Raw genomic sequence first — 25,402 nt, forward strand, 5'->3', positions numbered from 1 at the left:
CGCTTGTAACAATATACCTATAAGTCATAGGAATCCACATTCTAAAAATTTTGTTAACAGTATGATATTTATTATCTATAATACAAAGTAGAACGATGTCTGTCTGTCCGTCTGTCCGTCTGTCCGTCTGTCTGTCTGTCTGTCTGTCTGTTTGTCTGTCCCTTAAGATCTCGGTAACCACTGAACCGATCGGATTCTACTCTTCAGGGTATATACCTATTGGTCCTGTGGTGGTTTTAAGCTATTTTCTTGGGGGTTGGGACACCCCCAACCCCTAAAAAACAAAAAATTCCCCCCCCATTTTTTTTTTCTTAAGATTTCCTTGGTCCTTTAACGAATTTCGCCTTAATTTTTTTTATCACCTCTTGAGGCAAAGCCCCTAGAGGCTAGGGGCGAAGCCGCTAGTATCATATAAAAGATTATCAAAAAAGCAAGAAGTTGTTATGGTTAAAGACTTCTGGTAATGATAATAGAGCTGCTACGCTTCCTGGATTATATAATCATTTGAAATCTATAGAACAATTCTACAATGCCTAATAAAGAGACCTTATTTGTATAAAAGCTTCGCCTTTAAAAAAGGAACAGGTGTCTATTTTGGATGAACCTCTGATTCTTTTTCCTTGTGAATATTAACTCTTTGTTATGCAGATGTGTGTAATGCTAATGAGATTACAAATCAGAATATTACCTTACTTCTCCAACTGCATATCTATTTTTCTATCTATCTATCTATAATAAAGTAACAGGATGTCAGTCTTTCTGTTTGTCTGTCTGTGTATATGTATGTACCAAAGGATCTCGGTAACCACTGAACCGAAATAGTTCTCCTTTACTGGGTAGCTTTTCATATGTCCTGGTAAGGTTTACAACTATTTTGGAGGAGGGTACCACCACCCTTGCCTCTAAAAAATTGATCCCATCAATTTTTTAACTACAAAAAAAACTACAATTGAAAGTAGGGGAGTCGACTCTAGTGGCACTTTAAATTTGAAAAATAATTGTCTATGTTGCGTTCAAGTCTCAAGTTATAAACCTTCCCGGGACCTATGAAAAGCTACCCTGTTAAGAAAAACCCGAATGGATCAGCAGTTAGCAAGATCTTTCGGTACAAACACACAGACAAACAGACATCCTGTTACTTTATTATAAGGGTAATTTACCTAGTTATGTCTTTATCTGCACATATCCATCTATTTCAGATCCAATGATAATGTGATTACGTGTGTTCCTATTGGATAGTTTTAGGCACCTTAACTGTCCAATTTGGAGCAATATCAGAGAAATTTATATGAAGATAATTTTCTCTAAAATATCTAATTTTATGTTTCACTTTTTTGCTGTGTAAAAGATGATTTTACAGCAATACTTTGTAATGAGATATCTCAAAAAGTATTAGAGCTAGAAAAATGTTAGATATTTTTTTAAAAAGCTCCAATATCTGTGAATTCAACTGTATCTATCAACCAATTTTTCTATCTATCTATAATTTATTTATTTATGCACATATCCATCTATTTCAGAGCCAATAATAATGTGATTATGTGTGTGCCTATTGGACAACAAAATTATTCATCAGCCAACAAATTAAGGTTATCACACAATACTGAGAGTAAAAAAAAACAAATTGACTTTATAAATATGATTTTCTATCTTTTATTCTTCAGGGTCTACAAAACTAGAATTAATCTCACAATTTTTATTTTACTATCCTCGAAAAGCTGTCTATAATAAGATGCGATAAACAATTATACCATATAGTTCTTGTAATGCTAAAATCATTTGGCAACAAGTGTAGAAATAAAAGAAGTTGTAAACTTAAACAGTTAATCGGAGCTTTTAATTTTTTTTCATATTTTTCAGTATTGTATGAACAATAACATTATTAGAATCGGAATAACTCTTCATCTAGTTATCTCATTATGAAAACAAGTAAGGTTACTTTAGTATTTTTAGCAGGGAAATAAGGGGGATGGTACATCATACAGCATACCAATTAAGATTTAAACTTAACCTTAAGGTGTCAGTGAGGTGATAGGTTCGAATTTCGGCCCGATACAGCGTCATAAGACGTTGAAAAAGGTTCTTACTGCTGCTATGTCAGGTTCGCGACATAAACGAACGCAATTCATTAAAATGCAAATGCAAATGTTACTTAACTTAATATCCACCAGTGGGCGTTAAAGTGTTCCATCCCATTATAAGGGATTCTTGCTTTTGGGTTCTCTAGATGATCACAGGTATAAAAAGTTGTAGGCTAACGACTGGTAGAACAAGTTTAAAACCAAATTACCCCCCTCCCCCTGCTTTATTCATCAGGATACGATAATTTATTTACATTATTCATTTACTAGTTGCTTCGCCCCTAGAATCTAAGGGAGAGCAGGAGGAGATCAGAAAAATAGCCTAAACCCAAATTATGACATTTCTAAACCTTCCCTTAAAATTACAACCCATTCTAGCCAGCAATTTCCGAGATCTTTAGCTTCAGACAAAAAAAGCTTACTACTTTATATAATAGGCTTATCACTAAATCCCTGATTATTGTAAGGCATATTAGTAGAGGGTGCCCTCTTATGTAACTTTAAGATTAACAAAATTGAAGTTCGCGATAAACCAGCTAACTTTGGTTGTTGCTTCTCATTTCATTAAATATTTGATTATATTATTTTAGGTCATAAAAAATAAGGGTATAGTTTCTTTTGAGCAATGCCCCTTAATGGACGTTTCTTTGTATTTTCACTGTAGTTTTTTCCAATTACTTGCCCCTGCAGTGGGCTCTAACCCTGCGAAGCTAATTGCCTAACCCTGCAGGCCAATCACCTAACCCAATTGACCTAACCTAACCTAAAACAACCTTTCAAAGGCCATTTTAAAAATGTGATGAATCGCCCCTTAAGAGGCGTTGCCACGAAAGGGACTATACCCAAAAAAGGATGCTTTACTACAATTTCTTCTGAAAGATTTCTGTTATTTATTTTTCAAAATATCTATTTTTTTAAATGAATTGTTACGAGGTTAAAATAATTTATAAAGGTATGCCTCTAATATGAAGGTTACACAAATAAACACAAGCTAACACAATTACAGGTCAAAACAGTATTAATGGGTGAGAAATATTTATTAAAGAATAATAATGTATCGCAGAAAAAACAAATGATCATTAAATAATATAATGATGTATATCATAAGAAGTTGGACACTGCTTTGCATAAAATAAAAGTACATAAGTACAAACCACACAGAATTCAAGTTTCAATTCAAGAATGCGTTCAAAGTTGAGAAAAAGTTATGCTCCAAAATTTTTTTCTACTAAGATATTTTATACTTTTACAGAATGAAGTTCAAAGTTCTTTACAAATTGTTGATCCTTTGAGTCATCTAATTAGTGCATCATAAACACATTAATATTTTGTTAGGCCTTAAGGGACACTGCTTGGAGTAAATCATATATTAGTATGTATATTGTATACTGACAACTACATACCTTATTATTTGCTAGCATTTTTTATTAGCGTAGCTACTCTATAATTTGAAATGTCCGTTTGTCTGTATGTCTGAAACGTTTTTAAGGAAACATGATTTTCTCGGCTTTTATAAGAGATAGAAGGCTGAAACTTCCTGTCGCCATACCCATTTATATGGAGCACAATTAAGTATAAAATATCTATAGCGGACAAACTGCTTTTAAGCAGCTTTTATTTTTTTTAACTGATTTTCTTGGCTCCTGTAAAAGATAGAAGGCTGAAACTTCTTGTAAATATTTCTTTCATTATGAATCATAATTAGGTATAAAAAATCTGTTGTGGTTTGACTGCTTTTAAGCATTTTTTGGCTGCTTTTCTTTCTACAACTTTCAAAGACATAAACCTTATCTTTTTAAAGTTTGATGATTTTAAGATTTTTGCATATTCTTGCTCTTTCTTTTCTGTGTTATTATAACAAATAATCTGCTCTATAACCCACTTTGTCCGTTTGTCTATTTCATAATAGATTTTGTGCTTTGCTGCTTATGGATGTTGTCATCCTTGTTTAAAGACAATTCAGAATTTAGAATAGTTATTTTAATCAAAATATTAATTCATGCTTTGGGCTTTGTTCTTAAAATAGGTTAAAAAATCCTTTTTTTAAAAGTGATAGTTGACAAAACTTAAATCTAATTTGGTCACATAAAAGTAATGCTTAATTTAGGGTACAGATATTAATAAGGAAAAATATATTTATATGGCTAGTTGGATAATTCTTATAATGTGATACATCATAATGTAATTATAAGAAGAAAAAAAAACATGGATAAACATTATACTAAGACTGAAACAAATATAACTTATTGTAAAGGTTTTAGTGAAATAAACTCTTGTAAAAAAAGCTACTCTATAATATGTTGTTCATAGGTTTGTAAACATATTTGATGAAAGAATTATTTCAACAAACGAATATGCTGTATAACTTGGTATATTTTAACTGTTTTAAGATTTTCCAATTAGGAAATCAGTTGCCAAAATCAGTTGGTTAATATAATGTAAATTGCTCCAGATACCATATCAGGAAGTATTTTCTGAAGGCTGCTTTTATAGGGAAACAGATGGTCACACATATCATCCAAATAAATGAGGTTTATGCCAATTTTAAAATTCTTTAACAAAATTTTTGTATAGAATTGCTATTTCTTGGATTTACAATCATAAATAATGAATGCATAATGAATATAGAAACTGGAGGAAATTATTTACAAAACAATATGTTTTAAAAGTTTTATTTTCAATATGTACTAATTTGATTTACTAGAAAAACAAGAAATAATTTTTGCAGCTGGTTGAATGAAACTAGAAAAAATAATCTTACTTATTTGGAAACTCAAAAGTTTTTGAAACCCTCTAATATAAATACATACAATACATGCGTAGACTGACATAAGAATTCAATTTTAAATGTATGTAAAGTATAACCAGGGATCTAAAGGGATAAGATGATGGCCGATAAATTGATGTAAGTCCTCAATGATGCTACACAAAATTAACTCCTCTGAAGATAAAAGTTTGTTTGGATACTCAACTTAATGAACCAATCAATAAAAATTGTTAAGCTAACGAATAAGAAAGCGTTATTATAAAACTTTGGGGACTAGCGTAATAAACAGTCAAATGTCCCCACTCTCCCTGCGAATAACAATATAAAATGCTCTACTTTAACATCATGAAATTCACTTTATATTAATACAAAAATAAATTGAATCTCATAATTTGCAACATTTATGAAAGCTTAATTTTCTTGTTCAACCTTTAATATGCTAGATTTTAAATTAATTTAGACATTTTGTTGTGTTTGTTGTTTGTACCTGGCAGTCAGCTCAATCCCTACATCCAGTGTCCTCATGTCTGTACCTGTAAATGGAAGGTAAGTTTTATCCATACATCCAGTGTCCTCATGTCTGTACCTGTAAATAGAAGGTAAGTTATATCCATACATCCAGTGTCCTCATGTATATACCTGTAAATAGAAGGTAAGTTATATCCTTACATCCAGTGTCCTCATGTATGTACCTGTAATTGGAAGGTAAGTTATATTCTTACATCCAGTGTCCTCATGTATGTACCTGTAAATAAAAGGTAATTTATATCCTTACATTCAGTGTCCTCATGTCTGTACCGTAAATGGAAGGTAAGCTATATCCCTACATCCAGTGTCCTCATGTAAGTACCTGTAAATGGAAGGTAAGTTATATCCATACATCCAGTGTCCTCATGTCTTTACCTGTAAATGGAAGGTAAGTTATATCCATACATCCAGTGTCCTCAAGTCTTTACCTGTAAATGGAAGGTAAGTTATATCCATACATCCAGTGTCCTCATGTAAGTACCTGTAAATGGAAGGTAAGTTATATCCATACATCCAGTGTCCTCATATCTCTACCTGTAAATGGAAGGTAAGTTATATCCATACATCCAGTGTCCTCATGTATGTACCTGTAAATAAAAGGTAATTTATATCCTTACATTCAGTGTCCTCATGTCTGTACCGTAAATGGAAGGTAAGCTATATCCCTACATCCAGTGTCCTCATGTAAGTACCTGTAAATGGAAGGTAAGTTATATCCATACATCCAGTGTCCTCATGTCTTTACCTGTAAATGGAAGGTAAGTTATATCCATACATCCAGTGTCCTCAAGTCTTTACCTGTAAATGGAAGGTAAGTTATATCCATACATCCAGTGTCCTCATGTAAGTACCTGTAAATGGAAGGTAAGTTATATCCATACATCCAGTGTCCTCATATCTCTACCTGTAAATGGAAGGTAAGTTACATCCATACATCCAGTGTCCTCATATCTGTACCAGTAAATGGAAGGTAGGTTATATCCCTACATCCAGTGTCCTCATGTATGTACCTGTAAATAAAAGGTAATTTATATCCTTACATTCAGTGTCCTCATGTCTGTAACGTAAATGGAAGGTAAGTTACATCCATACATTCAGTGTCCTCATGTCTGTAACGTAAATGGAAGGTAAGTTATATCCATACATCCAGTGTCCTCATGTAAGTACCTGTAAATGGAAGGTAAGTTATATCCCTACATCCAGTATCCTCATGTAAGTACCTGTAAATGGAAGGTAAGTTATATCCATACATCCTGTGTCCTCATGTCTTTACCTGTAAATGGAAGGTAAGTTATATCCATACATCCAGTGTCCTCATGTAAGTACCTGTAAATGGAAGGTAAGTTATATCCATGATTCCATACATCCAGTGTCCTCATGTCTTTACCTGTAAATGGAAGGTAAGTTATATCCATACATCCAGTGTCCTCATGTAAGTACCTGTAAATGGAAGGTAAGTTATATCCATACATCCAGTGTCCTCATATCTCTACCTGTAAATGGAAGGTAAGTTACATCCATACATCCAGTGTCCTCATATCTGTACCAGTAAATGGAAGGTAGGTTATATCCATACATCCAGTGTCCTCATGTATGTACCTGTAAATAAAAGGTAATTTATATCCTTACATTCAGTGTCCTCATGTCTGTAACGTAAATGGAAGGTAAGTTACATCCATACATCCAGTGTCCTCATGTAAGTACCTGTAAATGGAAGGTAAGTTATATCCATACATCCAGTGTCCTCATGTATGTACCTGTAAATAAAAGGTAATTTATATCCTTACATTCAGTGTCCTCATGTCTGTAACGTAAATGGAAGGTAAGTTACATCCATACATCCAGTGTCCTCATGTCTGTACTGGTAAATGGAAGGTAAGTTATATCCATACATCCAGTGTCCTCATGTATGTACCTGTAAATAAAAGGTAATTTATATCCTTACATTCAGTGTCCTCATGTCTGTAACGTAAATGGAGGGTAAGTTATATCCATACATCCAGTGTCCTCATGTAAGTACCTGTAAATGGAAGGTAAGTTATATCCCTACATCCAGTGTCCTCATGTAAGTACCTGTAAATGGAAGGTAAGTTATATCCATACATCCAGTGTCCTCATGTCTTTACCTGTAAATGGAAGGTAAGTTATATCCATACATCTAGTGTCCTCATGTAAGTACCTGTAAATGGAAGGTAAGTTATATCCATACATCCAGTGTCCTCATGTATGTACCTGTAAATAGAAGGAAGGTTATATCCCTACATCCAGTGTCCTGATGTCTTTACCTGTAAATGGAAGGTAAGTTATATCCATACATCCAGTGTCCTCATATCTCTACCTGTAAATGGAAGGTAAGTTACATCCATACATCCAGTGTCCTCATATCTGTACCAGTAAATGGAAGGTAGGTTATATCCATACATCCAGTGTCCTCATGTATGTACCTGTAAATAGAAGGAAGGTTATATCCCTACATTCAGTGTCGTCATGTCTGTACCTATACATAAATTTAGTTAATTTAGCCATTTGTTTATCCATCTTTTATTTTATCCATTAAGTCAATCTATCTATCAAGATTAATAATCTATTAATCTATCATCAAAGGATTTATTACTATATCTATCTATTTAGAGTGGTAAGGAGAGTGTTGAGTGTAGCAACACTTTGCTTGGAGAACTTCCAGTCCTGGCGGATACAACTCAGGTAAAAAATCAACCTTTCCCTTAATCCATGTCACCTGAGATAGTAACAAGGATGACAACATCCATAAAAGCGAAACTCTAAAACGGTAGGACAGGACAGACGAACATTAACTCTTGTAGAGTGTCAGAACTGAATATGCAAAATATAAATATAAAAGTTTTAACAAAATCGTACGTTTTTTTTGCAAAACTTCTTAAATTCAGACTTCTGTTTAAGGACATACTTCCATTTTTAGGACTTGATTATAGAGATGCTTCGCTTATAATATTGTTCCTTTTTTTAATAGGAATCAATACTCTAAAACTCAGACCAATCTGATAATTATAACACATAAAAATTTGCTGTTACATAAGTTAAAAATAAACATGTTTAAAATGGACATACGGACATTCCGGTAACGATTATAGAGTTTGATCTACGCTTTCTAAATCACTACAATGAATCATCATACAAAGTTTGAAATCGATAGGACAATTCTAAAATGCCTAAATTAACGAAAAAAGCTAACCGTTACAAACGGATAAACCGTTCCTAATTATAGAAAAGCTACGCTTTAAAAAATAGCAAAAATATTTTATAACTTCTTGATCAGACAATATTTTATCATATACCCTTCCTTTTAGTTAATTCTTTGATAAAATTTAGGCTATAATTTAACACACTTGAACTTTATATTTAAAAGTTTTGTATAAAATTAGATTATAAACTTTATTAATTATCTTTTTGATATTCTAGACTACTTTGTTCCCCTCGCAGTACAGGGATTTTAAGATTATCCAAAAGTTCTTCAGAGTTCAATTACTTAATTTTAAAGAAGATTTTTTCCCCAATATTCGCCATAGTTGTTACTATGTACTCTTTATGATTATACCAGTGGCTATCTATACCTATCCAGATGAAAAAATGTGAATGGGTCGCCAATTTTTGCTAATAAATGGCGAATTCGCAAAACATATGTGAAAAGAGTTCTAAAAAAATTGGGGGTGGGGGAGGGGATTTCTTTTGTTTTTTAGGGGGGGTTGAAGGTGTCCCACCCCCAAGAAAATAGCCTAAAACCAGTAGGTATATTCCCTGAAGAGTAGAATCCAATCGGTTCAGTGGTTACCAAGATTTTAAGCTTCAGACGGACGGACGGACAGATATCATTCTACTTTGTATTATAGATTAACCTATATCCGAATATTTTTTACAACATTCAAAACGACATTTTGAATTTTTTTTATTCTATAGGAAAATCCCTTAAACTATCGGTAAAGATCAGACAAAGTTAATAATACCAAGTTCAAAATTTTAATTAGATTATTATTCTTCAAAGAAAATACGCATTTTTATCAAAATTCATGTTTTTAAAGTTTTAAATATAGCTTAATGGGCATGGCTGAATAACGCCATTCTGATAATTCTTAAAGTTTTAAGCATCCTAGTGGCCATTGCTATATTTTACACATCTAATAGATAACGCTATTCTAGTAATGACATACATTCTGATATTGTTTCCAAATTGATAATTGAGTGTGTAATATTAAAGTACCTTTCTACCTTACCATGTTAATGTCCTTTTTCTCGCTATTAAATAACAAGGATGACAAGATCCATAAAAGCGAAGCTCTAAAACGGTAGGACAGACGAACATTAACTCTTGTAGAGTGTCAGAACTGAATATACAAAAATATACAAAATATAAATATATATATAAGTTTTAACAAAAAAATACTTAGATTTGTTGCAAAACTTCTGAAATACAGAATTCTGTATAAGGACATACTCACATTTTTAAGACTTGATTATATAGATGCTTCGCTTAAAATTTTTACCTTATAGTAGTAGGAATAAGAACTTCAAAAATCCAATTAATCGGATAATATTATCACATAAAATTTATTAGTTAAAAAAGTAAGCAAGCAAGCTAAACTGACGACAAGTTTTCCCTTGTCATGATATCCACTTATATTCTACTAGCGGCTTTGCCCTTAGCCTCTAGGGGCTTTGCCCCAAGAGGTTTGATCAACCTAATTTTTCGTATTTTAGATTTAAAAAGAAAAAGTAAAAAAAATTTTTTTTTTGGGGGGGGTATTTTTCATTTTTTTGGGGGGTTGGGGGTGTCCCACCCCCCAAGAAAATAGCTTAAAACCATCACAGGACCAGTAGGTATATTCCCTGAAGAGTAGAGCCCAATCGGTTCAGTGGTTACTGAGATCTTAAGCTTCAGACGGACAGACAGACGGACAGACAGACGTAGACATCGTTCTACTTTGTATTATAGATATGCATTCATAGGTATAAAGTTAATTTTTGTGTTTTAGACATAAACAAAGTGTTTGATTTTTTCATTTCTTCATTCTAACTATCAATGTCATGAAAAGTGTTAATCTATTCTAAAAATTCTCTGAAGTGGATTCTTAAAAAACTTTGCTCACCTAATCGCTTAGTGGGGAAAATTAACCCAAATCACTTTAAAAATCTACAAAAATTAAACAAAATCATATGTTAATAACCCTTCTATGATTTTGTTTATTTTTTGTAGATTTTTAATGTGATTTTGGTCGATTTTTCACGAAAACAATTTTTTAAAGAATCCACCTCTGGTATTGAAGTACCTCTGTGTGTCATTGTATACTTTAGGTCTTTGTGTCTCTCTTATTTCAATAGACATTCAATGACTCCACTAAATAGTTGTTATTCAGTAAGGGATCCATGGATTTAGCAAGTTTAGATTATAGAAACTGGTCTATATAGTTCTTATTTAGTTATTTATTTTTAAAGGTTAAAACGCTTTAGAGGATTAAGTACACGTACTTTAATTTAGAATTGATTATTTTTTTACTTTTCTTACCACTAGCGGCTTTTTTCACTTAAATTTTAGTTTTTAAGCGAAAAAGTAACAAAAAATGTTTAGGGGTATTTTTCCAGGGGTGGTTTTTCTTAGATCACGGTTGGACCCTCAGATGTCAAAACTTTATTTTAGTGTTTGGCCAAAATGACTTTGCAATTGTATCTGTAAGTACGTCTAATAACACCCTTTGCTATTTTTAAAATCCTAGAAAATTTTTTTTGCAAGAAAATTGCATAAATTCGCAACCTTTTTTAGAACCATTACATAACTCGAGTTTTAAAACTTTTTATATAAAATCCTTTTTACAAAAAATATCAATAATTACTTAAAATTAAACCCGAAAGAAAAAAAATCTCATTACATGTGTTAATTTGCATGTTTTAGGTCTTTTTTTGAGGAAAGTATAACTTCCACATTTTTGACAATAATTATATTTTTTTAACATTTCAAAGTAAAATATAATAAAACTTAAACGATTTTTCTTGAATTATCAGTTGAAAATTTCATCAAACATGCAATTTAAGTGATGAAAATTTAATAAAATCATTTTTTGAATGTTTAGAATTACCAATTTTCTACATTTAAAACAAAATGTTAACAAAATTTAAAAACATTTTAACATATAACTTCAAAAATCAATAACATTTTATAAAAAGATGTTTCAAAAAATAAATCATTAAAAGGTATTAAAATGCATTTGAAATTACTTAAAATTAAAACGAGAACATCTTTTTAGACTGTATTCTGTGTAAAAGAGTTTAAATGACATGATTAGTGAATGAAATATTTCCTAAACTCATTAAGCCTTTTTGTGACTATATTAAAAATAATTTATTTTGTTTTATAATGTTTTTTTATTCAAATATTTGACAAAATTTTCCCTACGTCAATAAAATAAAGTCAGTTTTTTACTGTTTCCAGGTTTTTCTTTATAATTATAATAATTAAATATAATATAAATCTTCATTATCTTTTATTTGAATTATCATACACATTAAAATGTAAAGTATAAGCTAGAATAGCACTTTTTTCAACGAATATTTTAATGACATTATATCAAAATAATTCCTCTTAAATATCACACAACATATGATTGGGAAGTATAGCCATTTCTTGGAGGTATAATATTTACAAAAATACCATTAATTCTGTTTTTATCAGAAGTTAAAAAAATTGAACAATTCTAAAATGATGGTTGGCTGTCTAGATATTGAGTACACTAAGACTACGGCTCTGTTCTATTGAAATAACGTTGCAAAAAGAGGGGTTCTGAAAGTAATCTACCTAATTTTTTTTAAAGAACCAACAAGTACTGTCAGTATCTTTTTTCTTGTAATCTAGCAGACAATCAAATCATAACACAATTTTCATGATAAAATATTCAGGTTTCTACTTCACATTTTAAAAAATATACTGATCAATAAAATGTTCAAAATTTTACTTTGTACTAATTGAAAAAATATGTTGTAATTCTTATTTTAAAGTTACATTTTTATCCCTGACAAAATCATAGACGACTTTTAAAGGCATCTTATCTAAACTTTTTGAAGAAAAACTTAAAAACGTTAATTAAGTATTAAAACTATTTTCTTAGATTTTTCTGAAGTTATTATCGCATTCTATGGGTTTTTTATTATCATTTACTTATATCGAAAGTGCCAAACATTGTACCCTAACTTATTCATTTAATAAAAAACCAACCGTGAGATGGGAAACCAAAAAGGTTATATACCTTTCCTGGACCTATAGGGAGATTTACTGTAAAGGAAAACCAAATAGATCTGGCGATAAATCAGATTCTTTATTACATACACAGAAAGACAGAAAAACAGACTGAAAATAGACACACAGACGTGAAGGCGGTGAAAGTCGCTCAATCGTCATAAAAATTAGGGATTATCCATCTCTTTTTTAGGGGTTTTCTTTCCCACTCCTCCTCTCCTCATCCCTCATTTTAATGACGTAAGAATTTTTTTGAGCGACTTTCAGCGTCTTCCACAGACATTATATGTACGTGTATTTTGTATTTAAACAAAGTGTAAGTCCGTCCCGGACTTAAGGGGAGCTTCCCGACCAAATTAATTTTAAAATGGAGAAGAGTTCAGTGAAAACTAAAATCCCTTGCCCCCTATCATTATATTTACTGTTTATCTAGCTTAGTTGAAGTTGTTGATACAAATTGAAATTCTAATTAATATACATAGAACTGTCTGTCATCCTGTCCAACTGTCGGCCTAGAGAAAAATAAAACCAGCAAACATATGATTAAAAATACATTAAAGAATTAATTGTTTTTCTTTGGTAAGGGGAAATCCATCGTTTTTAATGTTCTTTCAATCTCCCCGCTATTTTATCCCGCTGCGTCTTTCACTTATTAGAGAACATGAAATCCAAAAAAAACTGCTTGATACAGGATAATGTTTATGGACATACTTACATTTTAGGACTTGATTATAGAGTTGGTTCGCTTATAATATTGTACTTTGTTGTCCCAGAAATTAGTATACCAAAAATCAGATCAATCGGATGATTAGATCACATAACAATTTGTTATTAAAAAGTAAAAAAAAATCAACATGTTTAAAATGGACGTATGGTCATTCTGGTAATGATATAGAGTTATTATAGCTAATCTTAGCAAAGTTTAAAATCGATAGGACAACGAAAAAAGCTAACCGTTCCGTACGGAAGGACCGACCCTAATTGTAGAAAAGCTTCTTTTTAAAAAATATTAACTTAAAATATGTTCGCGGACGAAGTAAATGAAAGAGTAGCTGCAGCCCTAATGAAATATCCACAACATTTCATTATAATGGCTTTCTTCCATAAGAAATGGGGATAAGATCAGATACACGGACCAATATTAACTAAAAAGTTAGAAGATTTTTGTTTCAACTTTTGCTGGAATCTAGCATCTAGGGGGTGCAGGGTAGAATAATAACCTAAAACTAACCTGAGACCTTCGTGGAGCTTCCTTAAACAGGAGATCTCAATGGGTTCAGCGGTTAGCGAGATCTTACTAGCAACCTTACTACTTAACATAATTAAATTTTCATGTTAATAACAAAATCTTTTTTTTTGTAAATATTGTCTGTGTTCTGTATGATATGTTATTCTGTATAATTACATTTGTCCCTTTTTCTTCAAAGGACACTCACTTTTTGTAATCTATCAGTTCATAATGAATTTGAAAAACTAATGCACAATTATTAATATGTCATAATTTAATTATTAAAATGTTGTTTGGGGATTTATTAACTGCAAAATGTGTTTTGATATGTTACAAATTTTTGGGGTCATGGAAAGAAAATTAAGGTGTGGGTTTTGTCGCATTTTCACAGTAGCTTTCGAAAGGTTATTTTAGGTTAGGTTAGGTAAGTTATAATGATTGCCCCACAGGGTTAGTGCCCCCCGCAGGGGCTAAAAATAGAAGAAAAGCTACTGTGAAAAGGCGACGAACCCCAAAACTTCAATTTTTTCCTTGATCCAATTTTTTTTATTGATTTGTAAAAAAAACATTGATTGTTCTTTAAATTAATAAAATCCTACTTTATATAAAGTGATACAATTTTGGTAGGTCCGTTTTTGGGTTTTAGGCTATTTTAAACTCAAATTTCATTCTTGTCATGTTTCTGTTTTTTTTCTAACCCCACCCTCCCCATTAGAAAACAGAGCATCTAATTGCCCTTTATTTATAAAAGAGTCATAATTACTTTATAATATGTAATAGACAAGCGACTTTACAAGAAGGGGGAAAGTAAAAAAGCCTAAACAAGTCCCAGACGTAATTCTGAAAACAAAATAGCCTAAATAACCATCCCGAAATAAATATGAAGGTTCTTAAAAAATAAAACTAAATCCGTTCATTAAAATTTTAAGCTTCAGACACAAAAACTTCATTATATTCTTGTAGTTTCCCTTTAAGAAAATATTTTAGAGGATAATTTTTCTCTGCTCATCTTTTTATTTATATATGGCATAACAAAATTTACCAGTTTCCTAATTTTTATACGGGGGGATTTCCAATGAAATACAGCCTCGAACCTGGCCATGTTCATTATGCATTGTTTAGGTTGTTGTTAATATATAAGTCAGTTATTATATTATTTTTAAGACTAGCGGCTTTGCCTATAGGAGCTTTTAGGGAAAGAGGGGAGGGGACAAGTCGACCCTTTACATTAAATTATATGTTTAAAAATAATTTTGGGACCATTGAAATAAAACGAAGTAGCGGGTTTCGTCGTATTTTCATAGTAGCTTTTCTCCTATTTCTAGTCACTGCGGGGGCATCTAACCATGCGGGGCAATCATTAACATTTACCTGACATAAAGTAACCTATGTAAAGCTATTGTGAAAATACGAGGAAACCCGCTACTTTGTTTCCTTACCATGATACTAATTCTGACATTAAACAACAATTGTAATCTACAGAAGGATCAATTTTGATTATCATAATTAGGTATTTATATGAATTTTTTCATCCATTGTCTTATCCCTTAAGATCCCTGCTAAGAATGGAAGGGGGGGTTATGGACAATTGCAAACCAAATGAAAATTGTGTATTATGTTAGAAATTGTATAATGTAATGTAAAAGTAAAAACATCTCTTTTATCAAAACGTTATAAAAAGAGTTTTAGTTTTCTAGTTTTTGAGGCAAAATATGTTTCAGGGATCTAAAGGGACAAGAAATTGTCCGGTAAATTGATGTGCATCCCCAATGATGGCAAACTAAATTACCCCTACGGTAGATTAAAATTAGTGGTTGAAACGTTTGAACACTGAACTTAATTAACCAACCATTCAATATTCAGTAAAAGTTCCAAAGTTGTTGAGCCTATGAATAAGAAAACGTTATTTTAAAACTTTGGGGACTAGTGTAATAAACAGCCCATTGTCTACTCTCTCTCTGAGTAATTACTTAATTAGCCAGCTGCAAAAGAACCACTGTCGCAGCTGATTACATTTTTCCACTGGAATTTTTATCTAAAAAAATATTTTGATGTCTACATTTTTCAGGTGTTAAATTTTTCTGGGAATCACCTACCAACATTGAAAGTGGACTTTTTCCTTGCTGGTGGATTGGTTAATCTTCAGGTGATTCAAATTTCATTTCCAGCATCCCAAGTCTATTGTGACATTTTGGCAACTATTTAACCTAAACTGTATGTACAGTTTACACCCAAAGCAGACAAAAAGGATAAACAGATAAATTGGCTAGTTCTTAAAATTGTAGACATATCCTTTAGAAGCGAAGAAAATCACTTTTATCCATTTTAGCCTCAGGTGTAATGAAATAACAAAGTGAATACGATTGATTATATGACGGTTTCTTTACAAGAAATTTATAACTTTTAGAATTTAAAACAGTTTCGCGACAAAAAAAAATCAAGAATAACCACATCCATAGGTGCCAAAGCACGAAAAAACATGAATGGTTAAAGAGATAATATTAGAAAACTCGTAGAAAATAGTTATTTCTCGCATCGTATTATAAACAGCTTTCCGCGGGTATAGAATGTACAATTATAAGATTAAAACCAGTTTTTTAGCCCCGAAATGCCAAAGGCATCGGCTAAAAAAACTTTTTAAAATCTTATAATTGTACATTTTTATATTCGTAGAAAGATGGATATAATACGATGCTAGACATAGTTTTTTCGTATGGATGAGAACCGGTTCCTATCCACCGGATTCGAATGAATACGAGAATAGTTATTTCTCGTATCGTATTATAAACGGCTTTCCGCGGATAAAGAATGTACAATTATAAGATTAAAACTAGTTTTTTTAGCCCCGTGGTGCCGAAGGCACCGGCTAAAAAAACTAGTTTTAATCTTATGATTGTACATTTCTATATTCGTAGAAAACTGGATATAATACGATGCTAGACATAGTTTTTTCGTATTCAAGAGAACCGGTTCCTATCCACCGGATTCAAATGAATACGAGAAAAGTATTTATATCTTTTGAAGTATTGCCGACAGACCAAGTAAACTATTTAATAAGTGCTCATTGGTACAAGGAATCTTCACCCAAAATTTTGGTATCTACCTTGATAAAAAATGTTTTATCGCATATCTTTACGGACGGTCCGACGGATTGACGGACAAACAAAGTGAATTATGAAAGTAGATAGGATACTAAAAATATATTATTTATCATATTATACAGGGTGAGTCAGAAAAAACTGAGTTTTTCGATTTTCAGAAACAACCAGAAGGAATACAGAAAAAATAATTATATATCCTTGTTCTCTGTAGAAAAGCACATCAAACTTGTAAAAGGTGTTTTTCATTATCTCTAAAAATGCGGCCTCTATGATAGGTGTATGGTGTCAAAAAATGCCTTGTGTGAAAAATGTTGATCAAGAAAAATTAAAATAACTCGTCTATTTTGTATAAAAAAGTCTTAAAATTTCAATATTTATTTAGAAAAAGGTCTAAGAAAAGTTCTTTAATGAGTTTTAAAGGTGAAATGCTTTTTGGCGCCTCACAAAAGCATTTTTAGAATACTAAATTTGTCATTTTTTCATATTTCTTGATTGTGATGCATGTGGTTTAAAAGAATCTTCTATAATAACGTAGCTTATAGTAAAATGAAAAAAAAACCTTTTTATTTGACAAAAAAATCTCTTAAGATAAAAAAGTTATCAAGGTTTGAATTTTTAAAATGAAAATGCCTTTTAGAAACCCTACCCTATTTAAAGAATTTATTATGATGTATTATAACACACAAGTATAATTTGTCAAAAGGGGGCGGAGATTTTAAAGATTAAATCCAGTCTTGCACCAAATATAGAGGAAATACAGGGGGAGGGGGTAGGAATTTAGGTAACAAGATGAAATATTTCGGGTCATGAGCTGGTTTTCCGGTCATGGAGCATTAAATCTTAACAATAGATTACACAAAACGTTTGATTTATAATGTGATAATTTAATTTAAATAAATTGTATTTTTAAGATGTTAAATATTTACAATATGTTGAATACAAATTTTAATAATCAAAAAATATGTTTGTCTATCTTTTTAGAATGGTAGACATTTTTTATTATTCATATATCTACCTAAAAAGTAAAAAATAATGGCCGAAAAAGTCATCACACACACTTTTTGAAATCTTTATGCTCTAAAAAGCGCCGTTGTTTTCAGAGATATTCAAAAACACCTTTTCTAAGTTTAATGTATATTTTTATAGAGAACAAGAACCTATAATTGTTTTTTCCATATTCCTACTGGTTGTATCAGAAAATCGGAAAACTCAGTTTTTTCTGACTCACCCTGTATAAAGTAGTAAGGTTTTTCATGTCTTTAGCGAAGGATCTCTAGTTTCTCGAGGTCCCAGGGAGGTCTTTAACTATTTTGGGGAAGGGTACGTCCAACCTCCCTAGAAAAATCACCTCTAGAAAAATTATCCCCCTTTGAAATTTTTTTTTTTTCTTTTCCCTTTACAAGACAAAAATTGAAAGTGAAGGGTAGACTTCCCCATTCTCTCAAGTATCCCTAGAGGCCTCTAGGAGCGTAGCCGCTTACCGACATAATAATTTCAGGAAGTATATCTGTCTCACACACACATGGAAACCATGAACAGGTAATATAGGCATGTTGGAATCGTCTAATCAAATTTCAAACCTTGCATGAGAATTCCTGTAACAAGGAAGTACAATTTTGAAAGCGTCGCAATTCTTCAATTATCATGTATGGCATTAACATTAAAATGATATTTTGAAAAATAAGGCTTTTCTTGAAGTATTTCTTGGTTTATATGAATTTTAAATGTTCTCTTATTTTCTGCATTTTAAAGTTTGCTTTTATTGATGCTCTTTAGTGTATTTTTTAGACACTCTTTACGAGGTTTGAACAACCTGGTCAAACTGGATTTGAGCTACAATCTTCTGAGTAAAGTACCTGCCCCCTCCCTTGCTTTTACTCCACAGTTAAGGTATTTATAAACTGATAGATAGCTAAATGGATAGTTAGGTAGAAAGAAAGATAGATAGGTAGGTAAGTAGATAGATAGATAAAACTGGATTTGAGCTACAATCTTCTGAATAAAGTACCTGCCCCCTCACCTCGCTTTCACTCCACAGTTAAGGTATATACACATAGTAATATAACTAGCGGAAAAATTTAAATCCTTAATTTAAGATTGCATATCCCTTTCCGTGGTAAAAACTTAAAACTTGAAAACTGGAACGTGTAAGCCACAAAACGGATTTGATTCAAACTTTATTAAACCTTGTTTAGAGAGAAATATTTTGCCATTTTCCTCATAGAACTTGTAGACAACCCCCCCCCCCCCTATTCAGATTTTTTTCTGTGTATTTTATTTATTATTTGAGTAAGGATTTGGGGTGCCCCGCAGAGGCTAGAAACAAGTTGGAGAAAAAAAACCTTTAAACACTGGGCATTACGTTCGGATAGCTCTGATCCTAATAATCTTACATTTTAGTAATTTTTTCGACAAAGACCAAAGTATTTAAAAAACGAGTTATGTGACGTCATAAAAAAAGGACATGAGAGGAGAATTTGAAAAGAAAACCCCCCAAAAAAAGATGGATAATCCCTCATTTTTATGACGTCACATAGCTTATTTTTGACACACTATGTACTTTGTTCTTTGTCAATTTTTCAATTTATTACCATCGAATTTGAAAAGTGCAATCACTCTATAATTGTTAATCTTCTACCGTCCGTCTGTTTTAATTGAATAAGCTTCAAATTTAAAATAAAATAATCCTTGTTAAAAACTTTAAATTTTGGGTTGGGGGAGGGTATCCATTAAGCTATAAGTAGGATTAGACCAAAAATTTAAAGTAAAATCTTATTAAAGAATTTGTAAAATACTTCCAGGTCTTGACTCAACGCTTCTGCCCTTGCCTCTAGGTTTCTTTTTTTTGTGGATTTTTTTAATATGGAATTTAATTAAATTGATATTATATATGTCTGACCAAAGCAGTCAAAGCTATGAAACAATAGTTTAATATCCCCCCATTTTTATTTATTTACTTTTTCTTTTTAAAACTTATATTGTTTATTAGTGATGGGGTTTCTACTCCCCCCCCCCCCCCACTTTAAGTGCTCCTAAAGGCTTCTCGGGGGCGTAGCTGATGGTGTTAAATAAATTATGTAACCTAGTGTTGATATAATAACACCACCTAAGTTTAACATGGAAGATACTCCACCTCTTTTGTACTAAGATTTATAAATTGTTAACTTTTAATATTCTATTTGTGTTGAATTAACAAAACTTTTAAATCCTAGTATTAAGAACAGTTATTGTTGAAAGATGTATTCATCAAAGCTTAGCCTACCTATAAACGCGGTTATATCTTACTTAAAACTTGTTTTAAAAAAATAACTTTAGGCGCTAACACACAAAGTTTCTTGCGCAACCCCCCTTTTTTTTAAAGAGTCCTATTGATTTAAAACCTTGCATCATGATTCTTATAACAGTTAGGTACAATTTAGAAAGCGTATCAACTCTATAATCATGGTTCAATGTTATAAGCGAAGTCCTAAAAATCTAAGTATGTGTATTTACGCTGTTTTGCATCAAATTTAGTTCAAATATTGTTTAAAATCGTATATTTATATTCTGCTTATACAGAAATCAGTTCTGACACTATACAAAATGTTAATGTTTGTTTGTCCTATAATTTCCGAGCTTCGCTTTTATAGATGTTGTCATCCTTGATTTGTTTAATTGTAGAATGGGCAGCGTTATTGACTTACTGACCAACAGACACTTACAAGTAAAGTGTAGATAGCTTTAACACTGAAACCTGAGGTTGATTCTTAAAATAACTTTTTGGCTCACTGCCTCACTAAAATTAATGAGACTCGCTAAAACTTTTGTGAAAAATCCTCCAAAATCGCAAGAAATATTTACAAAAAAATAAACAAAATCTTATGATAATAACCCTTTAGTGATTTTATTTAATTTTTGTAGATATTTTTTGCGATTTTGGAGGATTTTTCACAAAAATTTCTAGCGAACCTCACTAATTTTAGTGAGGCCATGAGACAAAAAGTTTTTTTAAAAAAAAGAATTCATCTCTGATTTTAATTGATTTTATTGTTGTTCTAGGGAACTATACATTCCACACAATCCAATTCATTCAATTGATGATTTCACTTTTCAAGGGTAAGATTTTTGTTATAATTAGTTACTATACAAGAAGATGATTAAAGTCCCTCAACAGATTATGACGTCATACTATAGAATAGCCAATGTAAGGCCAGTATACACTGTAATTGACCAATGGTAAAATTTATACCGGCCTCTCATTATTGGTTATTTTAGTGGGGCAAAAGTTATTTAAGAATTCACCTCTGGAGTGCTAACAGTATTTCATGCCTTTAAGAGATTCACATAGTCATCTTATTTAGTTTGATTGAGTTGACAACCCTAGATATGAGTATTAGTTATATCTATTATTTTAGTTTGAGTGAGTTGACAACCCTAGATATGAGTATTAGTTATATTTATTATTTATTTTGAGTGAGTTGACAACCCTAGATATGAGTATTAGTTATATTTATTATTTAGTTTGAGTGAGTTGACAACCCTAGATATGAGTATTAGTTATATTTATTATTTAGTTTGAGTGAGTTGACAACCCTAGATATTAGTATTAGTTATATTTATTATTTAGTTTGAGTGAGTTGACAACCCTAGATATGAGTATTAGTTATATTTATTATTTAGTTTGAGTGAGTTGACAACCCTAGATATTAGTATTAGTTATATTTATTATTTAGTTTGAGTGAGTTGACAACCCTAGATATGAGTATTAGTTATATTTATTATTTATTTTGAGTGAGTTGACAACCCTAGATATTAGTATTAGTTATATTTATTATTTAGTTTGAGTGAGTTGACAACCCTAGATATGAGTATTAGTTATATTTATTATTTAGTTTGAGTGAGTTGACAACCCTAGATATGAGTATTAGTTATATTTATTATTTAGTTTGAGTGAGTTGACAACCCTAGATATTAGTATTAGTTATATTTATTATTTAGTTTGAGTGAGTTGACAACCCTAGATATTAGTATTAGTTATATTTATTATTTAGTTTGAGTGAGTTGACAACCCTAGATATGAGTATTAGTTATATTTATTATTTAGTTTGAGTGAGTTGACAACCCTAGATATTAGTATTAGTTATATTTATTATTTAGTTTGAGTGAGTTGACAACCCTAGATATTAGTATTAGTTATATTTATTATTTAGTTTGAGTGAGTTGACAACCCTAGATATGAGTATTAGTTATATTTATCATTTAGTTTGAGTGAGTTGACAACCCTAGATATGAGTATTAGTTATATTTATTATTTATTTTGAGTGAGTTGACAACCCTAGATATTAGTATTAGTTATATTTATTATTTAGTTTGAGTGAGTTGACAACCCTAGATATGAGTATTATATTTATTATTTAGTTTAAGTGAGTTGACAACCCTGGATATGACGGGCTGCAGTATTGGTTATATCTCTACCAGGGCATTCTCACCCCTACATGGGCTTGAAAAACTGCTTTTAAGGTAAATCTTATTGAAAATATGATAATAAGTTTTGCAAAAATTTAAAAAGCAAATATTAAAAAGGAATGCAAAATATATGTAGAACTGAAATGAACAATGGAAAAATAAGACAAAAATAACATAATATTAATTAAAGTTAAAGTAGTTTTGTGGTACAGCTGGTAAATTTTATTTAAAGATTTAATAATTTTATTTCCAGTGGCTTCAAAACCAATTAAACTCCCCTGGATTAGAACCGGTATTGAGCCATACTTAAAAATTATGTATTGTATAGTATTATAGACAATTTAAAACGTAAAATAAACTAAAAGGGATAAGCAACACCATCATGCGGTTTGTGAGATCTTAAATACAACCTACTTCCTTTTTATCATAAAAAAAACTAATTAAAAAAATGTCTTTATTTTTTTATTTAGGGATAACAAGATCCGAATATTGGATTCCAAAACTATGCAGCCGTTATTCCAATTACAGGTAATTTTTTTCTTTTTCAAAACAAGGATGACAACATTCATTATAAGACTCTAATAATTGTTTTTTTTATCAAACACAGAATTAAAATTTTTCAAATAAATAATATCATAAGCTTTACTTAAAAAATAATCACGTACTTTTTTCATTATTGAATGTATATATTATGCATTTTATTTTAGAATATGATATATGGAATTTCATTTTCTATTTAGAAAAATTGAATCTGAGAAAATATATATCTAAATTATTTCTGTATCACAAACTATCGGTTACGCTCCTAGAGGCCTCTAGGGACTTGTAAAGTTTTTTTTTTAAATTCTACTTTCAGCTATTTACCAAAAATATTTTTTTCGCCGACAGATGGTGTTAGTTATGTTTTAGCTAATTGTGAAAATGTCTGCAGGGCGGCTTTTTTTTATTTTGTCGATTTCTCTAGAAAGGGTCGTAGTACCCTCCCCAAAAATAGTTATAAACCTTTCCGGGACCTATGAGTAGTTACCCTGTTAAGGAAAACCCGATCGGTTCAGCGGTTAGCGAGATCCTTCGTTACAGACAGACAGAAAAACAAACAAACAAGCAGACATCCTGGTACTTTATTAAAAGGATTAATCACGAGTAGTATACAGTGTATCATAGATACTATGCATTTAAAAACCACATTATTTTATGGTGAGGGTTAGCCAGTGATGGAGAGGAGTATTAAATTAGATATCTTTCACGCTTTAACTAAATTCAATCAAAATAACAGTAACTTTGACACCTTAATTTTTTCCATTCAGCTGATTTACACTAAATTGAAGTAAATTACACAAAAAATATAAAATTTATTGAAAGTTAAAGACTTTTCTCGTATTCATTTGAATCCGGTGGATAGGAACCGGTTCTCATGAATACGAAAAAACTATGTCTAGCATCGTATTATATCCAGTTTTCTACGAATATAGAAATGTACAATCATAAGATTAAAACTAGTTTTTTCAGCCGGTGCCTTCGGCACCACGGGGCTAAAAAAACTAGTTTTAATCTTATAATTGTACATTTTATATCCGCGGAAAGCCGTTTATAATACGATACGAGAAATAACTATTCTTACACAAACGGAAATGTTTCATTTTAAAAAAAAATAAATCCACCTGGAGTGCAACTTCTTTTTCCTTAAACCATCAAACGCTTTGCTGACATCAAGAAATAAACTATTCTTATTTTATAACGAAAATATCTAAAGCAAATATCTACTTGAATATACTTGAGAATGGTGTCTTTTTTTTTATTTTTGTTGTACGTTTTATTGTTTGATAGCACCCGGGAAGGGTGAAAATTTAATAACACATTTAGGTATGCATGGCATATATTAAATTACATAAAAAGAATTAATTTATTTATATTCAAATCAATTTATCTAATTGTGTAAAACCATGCACACCGATATGGCACCTACAGAACTTACCAGAAAACCATTTGTATTTTCTGCTTAGGTTCTTTGGAGTAGCTGGACAAAGTGTCTCAAAAATCAGCCATGTGACGTCATAAAACTGAGGGAGATGAGAGTAGAAGTGGGAAAGAAAAACCCATAAAAAAGAGAAGGACAATCCCTCATTTTCATGACGCCGCAAGGCTGATTTTTTCAGATATTTTGTCCAGCTACTTCTTAGCATATAACTTTATACATGTTTTTTCTTATTTCGAAAAATTAGTTTACAAAGTATAATATGAAAATTATTAATCAAAGGTTTTAAAGTTTTAAATCAAAACAGTCAAAAAATATTTTCATTTGATTAGATTACTAATGCATTTTCCAGTATGGATTCGAAACCGATTGATTTCCGGTGGGATCGAACCATACTGAAAACTCATGTATTACAGACAATATTCCACGAATATTGAAATAAAAATCATGAAATTAAAACCGATTTTGTTAGCTCGGGCCTTTGTCCGACCGTCCTGCCTAAGTTTAAAATCACATCAAGCACAGGTCCGATGGGGTTCTGGTTCCTTTTGGTTTAAACAAAACATATCCTGTAACTTGGTTTGCTATTTTTTTTTGCTATAAATATGATTATTTTTGCATTAATGACAATTTGGCGTAAACTATTGAACACCGCTGCTAACCTAATTGTCCTTGAATAGATTTTAATTTAATCTGAGAGAGAGAATCTTCACAGTTAAATTCACAAATTATGCTTCCCTTAATTCCACAATATCCCATACTATAAAAGTTGTTCCCCTTCTATACCTTCCTCCTTATTATCTAAAATTTGCAATGTAGTTTTGGGTCATGGACAGAAAACGAAGTTGCGGGTTTCATCGTATTTTCACAGTAGCCTTTAAAAGATTATTTTAGGTTAGGTTATGTTAAGTAAATATTTATGACTGCCCCGCAGGGCTAGAGCCCCCCACAGGGGCTAAAAATAGGAGAAAAGCTATGTGAAAATTTGACAAAACCCGCAACTTCGTTTTCTTTCATGA

General features: G+C 31.2%; 1 protein-coding gene across 1 annotated transcript in view; it reads left to right on the forward strand.

Annotated features, from left to right (window-relative positions):
- The first annotated feature begins 1,518 nt into the window (after window positions 1–1,518).
- The window catches only part of LOC145333845 (uncharacterized), a 53,062-nt gene continuing 29,178 nt past the window's right edge, over window positions 1,519–25,402 (forward strand). Inside the window, exons 1-10 of the mRNA XM_080179104.1 lie at window positions 1,519–1,589; window positions 1,887–1,929; window positions 5,309–5,394; window positions 8,008–8,079; window positions 15,931–16,008; window positions 18,462–18,502; window positions 18,752–18,853; window positions 21,002–21,058; window positions 22,361–22,462; window positions 22,879–22,936. Of these exons, the coding sequence (XP_080035230.1) occupies window positions 1,920–1,929; window positions 5,309–5,394; window positions 8,008–8,079; window positions 15,931–16,008; window positions 18,462–18,502; window positions 18,752–18,853; window positions 21,002–21,058; window positions 22,361–22,462; window positions 22,879–22,936 (606 nt within the window). The 5' untranslated portion in view covers window positions 1,519–1,589; window positions 1,887–1,919. The remainder of the gene's footprint in view (window positions 1,590–1,886; window positions 1,930–5,308; window positions 5,395–8,007; window positions 8,080–15,930; window positions 16,009–18,461; window positions 18,503–18,751; window positions 18,854–21,001; window positions 21,059–22,360; window positions 22,463–22,878; window positions 22,937–25,402) is intronic.

The sequence above is a fragment of the Acartia tonsa genome, chromosome 12, assembly GCF_053477335.1.
Source record: "Acartia tonsa isolate MP-2025a chromosome 12, ASM5347733v1, whole genome shotgun sequence".
Classification (NCBI taxonomy): domain Eukaryota; kingdom Metazoa; phylum Arthropoda; class Copepoda; order Calanoida; family Acartiidae; genus Acartia; species Acartia tonsa.